Below are 9703 nucleotides of genomic sequence, written 5' to 3'. Positions count from 1 at the left end.
AATCTATCTAGTCCGGTGGCCAAAAAGGCACTCACTAACCACGTTATTATAAAATGAATGAATCGAAAATATATTCAGTTCAAGATTTGGACCAAAATGTTTTTGTCACACTTTAATGCAAAATTTATTTTACTGGCGACATTAAAGTTAATATGTAATCTTATATCTTTAAACGAGCAATTCTTGTATATATATATAATCTGAATCTCGGAAACGGCTCCAACGATTTTCATAAAATTAAGTATGCAGGGGATTTCGGGGGTGATAAATCGATCTAGCTAGGTTTAAATTTAAAAAAAAATGGTTATATCCATGTTTGAATGAGAAACAGCTACAATAACATTAGAATACAAAGGTAAATTTCGCCACTATATACAAGACTATTATAGCTCAGATGGGACATTGGGTGATCCGGAAAGCAGAAGAGCCCGGTTCGAATCCAGATGTCCTATTAGTTTTTTTTTTGTTCAAGTTTTGTACATTCTTAAAAATCCGAGCAAGGCTCGGTCGTCCGGATATTTAAATATAATACCGATTTCTTTCATTTCTTTTTCATTTTACAGTCAAAGATAGCATGTGATATAACGACACATTAACTATAAATACATAATATGCTTTCTGCAACTGGCGGTTGAAGAGCGCATATTATTTGTTCAGGTTTATTTATCACTAGTATGTCAGTGTAATTGTCTAAATTCTTAATAATTGTAGGTCTGTGATTTGTTTTTTTTTGTTACTAAACTCATATCCACAGACTAACGGCTGCATAGCATTCAACTTGAGACCATATTATATAATACTAGCTGACCCAGCAAACGTTGTATTGCCGATATTAAAATCGCGATACAAAAGTAACTGTTGATCGTAGATAGGTGAAAATTTGAAGTTGTGTGTATTTTTTACTGCTGACTCAAAATCAAAAAAAAATAAAAAAAAATGTCAAAAAAATTAAAAAAAAAATCGTGTGGACCACCCTTAACATTTAGGGGTATGAAAAATAGATGTTGGCCGATTCTCAGACCTACTCAATATGCTCACAAAATTTCATGAGAATCGGTCAAGCCGTTTCGGAGGAGTACGGGAACGAACATCGTGACACGAGAATTTTATATATAAGATAAATTTGTACACAATTGTTTTGTAATATAATATATAATTGTTTTAACAGCTCGTAATAGATACGCGACTTCGTGCGAGAGAGATAACGATTATGTCTTTCCAAAAGTCGATGTACAATATTATATCTCCGGGTACTGCATGATGCATCTTAAAATGGTGAAAAGATGTGGTGAACAAAGTTCACGTTATTTCTTCTTATTGTAAAATTTTCACTTGTTATTTGCTATCAAAAGAAAAATTTATCACTATTAAGTAGTTCAAGTTCTAAGTATCTCATTGTAACTTATTATAAAGTAATTATTCAGTTTTATCTTTCTACAAATGCATTCAAAAAGTATATTATATGTATACTTATTATGAAATGCAAATAAATATGTTTAAATTAAGCAATTGTTATTTACTTCTAGTAAATAATTACATCTTTGCAAATACTCCTATATATAATATATACCTAAATAGCATAAAAATTTGCCTTTTTTATCATGTTATAGAACTAAGCAATAAAACAATATGTATTAGTAATGTTTCTCGTTTTATTAATTTGTTAGTAATAAAATATTTATTTTTTTTTCATAATAACAATAATTATATTTTATTCTGACTTTAAAGACAATTTTAATGTTTTATTGTGCTTGACACAAAAATTATTACTAATTATAGATATATTATAACATTCTTACTATACCTGCTAGAATACTATGAAATTTATTTATTATTAAGACAACATAAAACAATTCTAGGAAAATTTATTTCTATCATTTAAAAATTGCTGTATGACCTAATTTTATAGCCACAGACCTGCGTGAGAATATAAGTTTACCTACACTCACGCCATGTGCCAAAGGGGAGGGCAATGCTTTTAACGATGTTTCGTTTAGTGCCCAGTTATCCTAAATCTAAAATGGCTTATTGTGCCATACGAATCAGAAAACTTCACCGAAACAATAGACATTATTCCTTTATTTGTTCTTAAATTGTCGTTAATTTATTAAAAAATATTTAATTTATTTGTTGTTTTGCAATAAAAATTGCTTAGTACTTCATAATTACGTACATTACGATACATACATCGCTGATTTTAGTAGCAAAGTTGTAGCGCTTGTTTTATAAAACGCGCAATGAAAGTAGACTATCGATACATTCACTCATCGCGAAACACCACTATTCTCATTAGGGCTGTCGTAACATCATTGAGTAGAAAACAGTAACAAACTTGTCTGACACAGCTCTGTGGTTACAGCAATTATATGGGAATTTTTTTTTTAAGAATTTTACGATACACAAGGCACTTAAATTTATTTTCTATACATAGTGTTGTACTATCAAATATAACAAATTGTTTGCCAATATCAATAGTAAATGCACTTATTGTGACTGAATCAATGTGTCATGGTGATACGTCTTGAGCAAAATGTTTACAATAATTATTATGATATACACCAAAGATAATTTATACGTCAACCAATAAAAACAGGCCAGATTTAATACTTTTGTGTGCGTGACAAGCTACGTCTTATACGCGCGTATGTATCACACATTGTGTTAATGTGCGTGAATGGCTCAAAATAGAGGTCAACTCTGAACTCGTCTTTTTTCGACCTTTTCACAGTTGTCATAGTGTATCTAGACGTATAAATGATCTAAGATATACACATATCATTACACAGCTGTAATAAATCGTAATATTTAAAATATGTAGAATAGTTAGAATAAGTAATCGAAACATTTTGGCACTGTATAATATATAATAGTGAATATAATATTTTGTAATAAGTATTATAAATGGCAGTATTAAATTGTTTTAAAATACATAAATAAGTTATTCACTTTTGTTTTTTATTTCATTGATAGACATTGAAATATGAATGCAATTTTATTTTTAACCTTATTGTTATACAATATTTACATGAAATTTTGTTACATACATAGTGATATATCAATTTATATTATCGTCAATTTAATTCTATTAATATTATGTAATAAATATTTATTTATATATAAAATAAATATTTTATTAATTATTTAGCTTCCAGTCTTCTTAAAACTTATTTTCGATGGCAGGTTTTGACACATAATTATTAACTTATATATTCTAAAAATAATTATCAAGGCAGTAGGTATATTTAATATTTCCTATCTTATTACATAAAAAAATGAAATATATATATTTATAAGTCATTGTGAAACTAGGTACTTATATCCTACGTATAATATATATTATGATAATCTTGTCTTGGTGGAATACTATAAGTATCTGCTCCCCAAAACAATTAAACCTAGTTAAAACTTTTAAATTGTTAAGTTTATCTTACAACCCCATTATAATATATTATATTAAAATACTTTTATTAAAATAAATATTGCACCAAACATCATGACACATTTGGACCAATCTCAACCATTTTACCAGTCTTCTCATCAACACCATCTATTATCACCGGCGTCTCATCACCGTCTGATGGAAGCTCTATGCTATCTTTCTTCCGATCATTGGCCAGCTCAAGCATCAGAGTTTCCAACTTCTGCGCTTTCCTTGTTTCATTGTGTGTTATCAATGCACATAAATGCTCTGTGAGTAGTTCTTTCTTTTCTCTCTCTTTCTGAAGATTTATTTTCGCTTGAAGGAATTCCTTTTCCACTTTCAAATATTGTTTTCTGAAATATTGATAAAATATTTAAAAAAAAACATTGCATAACATACCATAACTCTCAATAGGTATTATTGTAAATTACAACTCAGGCTTTCTACAAGCCTGAGTACAAAGCAAAAGAGAGTTTGCATTACAGGATATGGCCAAAATTGAAGAATTTGATTTTGATTTTCACACACACAGGTTGATCAATTTAAAATCAAATACAAACATATAAATAATTTTGAATACGACGTATTCATAGCGAAGTACTAAATTTATTTAAATTTAGCTAGGCGCTTCAGCCGCTAACCGCTGTGACGTCACTACACAACACTCACAGATTGTGGTGCCGGTCTGTGACCGGCGCGAGATGTTGCGGAAATGACAAAAAACGTAACTTCAAAAATACTCGATTGATTTATAATTAAAAAAAACTAGTGTATTTTAAAGTATGTAAGCAATGCGCTCATAAAGGTACTAAATTTTTCGTTTCTCCCACTTGTTATGATTGGGAAAACATAAAATCTAATAAAAAAAAAAACATAAATTTAATTATAGCTAGTGTTTGGCTTAAACAAAGTCAATGTTCATGTTCACGTTCATCAAAATTCAAATTTAAAAACACTTTATTCATGTAGGTCACGGAAATGACACTTTACAGTATATGCAAAGTGACGCAACAAAAATACTCAAATGTCAAAAACTGAATGGCTTACACGAGTAAGTCAAAAAAAAGAAAAAAGAGTAAACTAATACTTATAAACACAAGAGTTATTGATTATAGTAGATGCATCAATCCACACATTTTTAATAAGTATAAAATATAAATGCCAAATTAACTCTGTCTATCGGGCGGTTAGCTTTTCTTTCTTAAGCCACACATCAGCTAAGAACTAAAATAGATGAAATTTGGTATCGCGGAACTTTCGAGAACCTGGAAAGAACATAGGCCTGTTTAAATACCTGAATATATGGGACAAACATTTCTCACGTGATATATTTAAAAGTCATTATTATTATGATTATTGTAAGAAATGAAGAATATTTTTGCATTTAGGACCTATCAAGTACCTAATATAATATCATGTAGGGATTTTTAAACCTTTTAAACAATTTCAATATTATAAACCAAAACAAACATTGGCGAATCAGTTCTACTATGTTAACTTACCGAACGAGCGAGATATGAAATTAAATGCCGACAAAGTCGCGGGCAGAATTTAGTATACAATAATGATAACAATTACACATTATGAACTATCTAACATCCGGAGATATACTATTATGATATTAATGTTATTATTTTTCATTAAATTGCTTTTGACCCACTTCTGGGGTTATGAATTTCGCTGATGTATCCGATTATTTTGATGATTTTTAAATATGATTGTTTTCTGTCCCAATTTTAATAGTTAAGTCATTGTTATATTAAATTTTATGCATATATAAGCAAAAACAAAACGGTTCAGTTCATGGGGACATCATATAAGCAAGTTGTCGGACAGACTTAGTTTGCAACATATGCTGTGAAAAAATTAAATACTTAAAGCCGGCCCACATCGTAAAGGTCTATAAAGTGCAGTCAATCAAAGGATGCCCCATATTTTATAATGTCTGAAAAACTTCTGATTTTACCTCCTGCGAGGTCGTTTCTTCCGAGATAGGCATAGACAAACCAAGAATATATCTGAGGTAAATGCGAATCCAGATTCAACCATTCATAGCATACTCTATTAAAAATTAATAAACAAAAACATAGTACCCACTTATTGTTTTTTTTTATTATTAGACCTACGTAATATAACTTACAGTAGGTATTATTTACATTAAAAATATTCAACACAAACAGTGTGAAATCTCTAAGTTTCTCTAAGATTACCATACTTTCCAGGTTTATATTCAATTTAACTGACCACCTTGAATAGCCCTGAACTTGCCTATTGGAAATGAAATAGGAATTTTCAAAACAGTTTCGGAATCTGCCATGTTCATCTGGTGTCTTTTTTTATAAAAGGCAAAAGGGCAAGCGGCTCACGTGATCGGTAGTGGTGAGGAACCCAACCCAAGTTGTATCGGATCGGGAAAATGATACAATCGGTAATTCCTTAAGAAGTTCCTCGCAAAACGCACAATTGTAACGAATTACGTATTTTGACGTAATGTTTCGTAGTGGAATTCGGATGCTGGTATCAACACGAACAGGTCCTCTGAGCACTCCCCGTGATATATGTGGTAGAAATGAGTAGAAAACCCACATCACTGCACAACACCAAAAAATCAAGTCAATTTGAGATGACTTGATCATTGATAATTAGAGCCACTCTTCGTTGTATGTGGTTAAATGAAAGAAGCTGGTACTGGGAAGCGCCCACACAAAAGTGAGAGCAGTCATGTCAGACTGAATATATGTATTATTTTACTTAGGTTATCTATGTGTTTGGTGACGATTCAGAGCACAATTATATAATATTTAAGTTAAGTTTAACATTTAAAATCACTCACTCTACTTCAGAATAGTGGACACAGGCCTGGTCTATTTTCTTTCTTAACACGGCAACATCTTGAGAGAACTGCCCATCTAGAAATTGTAGTTCTTTTTTTATTTTCTCTAGTTTTTGTACTTCTTCTTCAGTTTGTTTCGTCCTAAAAAGCATTATTTGTTAATGTGTGACTTGTACTGGGATATGTTAAAATTATAAACAATTCTTAGACCAACTATTTTCACTGTGTTAGTGACTTGACAGTCATTCAACCCTTAATTTATGAACTTGAATATGCTATCATGTTTTTTTTTCTTTCAATTCATACTAGTTACTAAACAAACAGTTGGTCCAACTTATTTTAAAAGGACTTTACATCTCATACGTACAACAATATGGCAATTTAAAATGATAACCGGTACGACCCCTCAACTTCAACCACTGTTAGCAAAAACTAGTGTATTGAAAATCCCAAACTTCTTTAATACTTCCATTGAAATTTAATATAATAAACAATCTTTTAAAACATTTCAATAAATATATATTTATATAATATATATTTATTGAAATAATGCTAAATATTACAAATGACAAATTTTTTTGAGGTTTAGATTAGTTTACTGTGGGCTGTGAGCTGGTTGTAAACTATTGATATTAAAAATGGAATTCTATGAAGCATTTATCAGACAGCAAAGACAAATAAATATTGGTTCACGTTCAAGTCCACCTAAAATTGAAACAAAGTATGAGAAAGATGATCAATGAAATGTGAATAAAAAGATATGTGTATTACATCTTTCGCACAAAATCAGTATAAACTTCTAATAACTACAACTACTAATTAAATACAGAATTATTACCAAATCACTTTAGTTATTAAATGGTAATATTTATTTACCATGACTAAGTATAATAATTTTTACAAAATATTATTTCAACATTTTACAAACAGACTGAATATGAATTTACACTGGGAGATATTTATCTGAGATAAGCCACTCAAGAGATATTCTTTCCAAATGATAATAATATATAGTATGAAAATATATTAATTGGGCCAAACAATTTCTGTTATAATATCTCTATAGCTTTCCAAGCTATGCAATCATTTTTATTTTAAAGTTAGTGTCGTGTTTAATCATTTGAGTAGTCTTAATAATTAATTTAAATATTTACTATAAAACAATTTACCACTCAATAATTAATTTAACCCAAAAGTTTTATGATAACAAAAATGAAAAAGCTAATTTGATTAAAATTTTGTTTTACTTGTGACTGAATGAAATTCATTAATCAAGACAACAAACCATGTTTCTAAATGGAAAAGAAATGAAAACTCGTCTGGTCTTTAATCAGCTCCATAATATGCTTGTTGCCCATCATGGAACTAGTTAATCTGTAAATTTATTTAAACACATTCATCTACAAAATATTAACTAATTTAATTTACATGAGATTACAACCATGCAATCAATGGGTAATAATAGATTTTTAATTAGCTAAATTTGTAATTCAGCATAAAATCCTTAGATTTGGCTCAAGAGGATGAGATGAGGCAACAACTATTATTTTGAGTAAAACAGTCACCTGAGTGTAAGTGTATTACTTACACTCAGGTGCCTGCACACTATATAATGCCTTGCTGGCACTTGGTTTTCAGGATTCTTGAAAACATAAAAAAAGTCTGAGCAGCACTATAAATGTGATGGTTATGTGATATTTAGTGTCAGGAGCTGAGTAATTTCACTAGGTACCAGCACCATTTTACCTTCCAAAATCAGCAGTGCTACAGGCCACTAGACATTTCAGATACACCAAAACCAAGAGTGTGGTACAGCACACTATTCCCTACCAAGTTCTGACTCTTATTTTGTTTCTAAGATGCTTTAATTTGCATGGTCTTATAGCTTGGTCCAATAGCTTTCAGATACATTCAGTCAAATCATCCTTATTATAAGCAATATATTAATACACATAAAATAATACACATTGACAGAAAGCTGTGTGAGCTCCAAAATCACGCCGATCTGAGGCATACCCTGCGATCAGAGTTTCCCGGAATGGAAGGATTAAATTATACTTCTCTTTGCATGACCCTGCTTCAACACAGAAAAAGGTGCAAAAAATATGAAGGATGTTTAAATGATATTTATTAGGCTCAACATTTACAACACCAACAACAATTTGACATACCTATCAGCAAGTGCTTTTGATAGCATTTCTTTTCTCTTCTTATTTTGCTCCTCCATTAATTTCTGTCTAATTTGCAACTCTTCTAACTTTACTTTATGAGGCCCTTCCTTATCTTCTGTATAATTTTCCATAAATTTGATGACATCTGGTGTTATATTTGTTGAACTATCCTTCTCTTCTCTACTCCCACCATCATCATTAGACTTGTTTTGTAAATGTAAACCTAGATTGCTATTTGCAATATCTTTAGACATCGGTGGCATGCATTTCTCAAAAGAATTGTGCATTACATCAGAATTTTGTTTAGGGGGTAGAGATTGGTACTGGTTTTTTTTTTTAGATTTAAAATCTAGTTTTTCTAGCTTTAGAACTTGTTTATAAGTATCTGCACCTGAAAGTTTTGACATATTATTATATTCTAATTTCTAACAAAGAATATGTTTACACATAAATATTGTTTGATATAACAATAACATTTGTGCATACTGCCACAGTTTACAAAGGGTGACTAATGAATTACATTATAGACCTGTAAATTGTAATATGAATTCTTTTCGTTGCTTATATTTTATAATAAATAAATAAAAAAATAAACGAAAAAGGGTATTTCAATAAAATATGTTACTGTTTTGTTATTTGTTTTTTTTTTTTTGTTTTTTCAGTTTACGAATATAAAACCAGATGTCACAACTCACAGCACCCATTCATATCTGTACTTCAATCTCTACGCTGACCAAACTACTTGTTAATTTTAAATAAGTGTAATGTGAATTGTGATTATGACTGTTTAAAGAACGACAATTCATTATGTGTAATGGAATTTGAATACAATTATGATGTGAGAAATTACACGGTCTATTAATTTTTTATATTTACCGTTGACTACAGCCACTTCTTCAGATTTTATCCTTTGTAAGTCTGCTTCACTAAATCCGGCGAAAACAGAATTCATTTTTGTACGTATTTCATAAATTATTACACATTAAATACCCATTTTGCTTTTAATTTTCAATTCATAGCTAGTAATAATAAACATTAAACATAATAGTAATTCACGTTTCATTTACATTTTACATCCTCTTTGGTAATTCATTTATTTCCCCGTTAATGGGAAAGGCAAAGGCAGAGCCATGCAGCCATCGTTTAAGGTGTGTTTCATCCATAAATCAGTCAATATTGTTCTGCGTTATGGTATCCATAAGTTGTATAATACATATTTATGTATTTATTTACATTTTATATTATATATACAGATTTATTTATATAAATCTGTATGTT

General features: G+C 29.9%; 1 protein-coding gene across 1 annotated transcript; it reads right to left on the bottom strand.

Moving 5' to 3' along the window:
• Positions 1–1632: 1632 nt before the first annotated feature.
• On the bottom strand, positions 1633–9499 carry LOC126976633 (RAB6-interacting golgin). Its single transcript, XM_050825117.1, has 4 exons — positions 9302–9499; positions 8426–8816; positions 6255–6395; positions 1633–3774 (listed from the first exon to the last, which is right to left on the bottom strand). The coding sequence occupies exons 1-4, from the start codon at positions 9375–9377 to the stop codon at positions 3492–3494; spliced, it is 891 nt and encodes a 296-aa protein (XP_050681074.1). The 5' UTR covers positions 9378–9499; the 3' UTR covers positions 1633–3491.
• Between the last annotated feature and the right edge of the window lie 204 nt (positions 9500–9703).

The sequence above is a fragment of the Leptidea sinapis genome, chromosome 41, assembly GCF_905404315.1.
Source record: "Leptidea sinapis chromosome 41, ilLepSina1.1, whole genome shotgun sequence".
Lineage (NCBI taxonomy): Eukaryota > Metazoa > Arthropoda > Insecta > Lepidoptera > Pieridae > Leptidea > Leptidea sinapis.
This window is presented reverse-complemented; position numbering and strand designations above follow the sequence as displayed.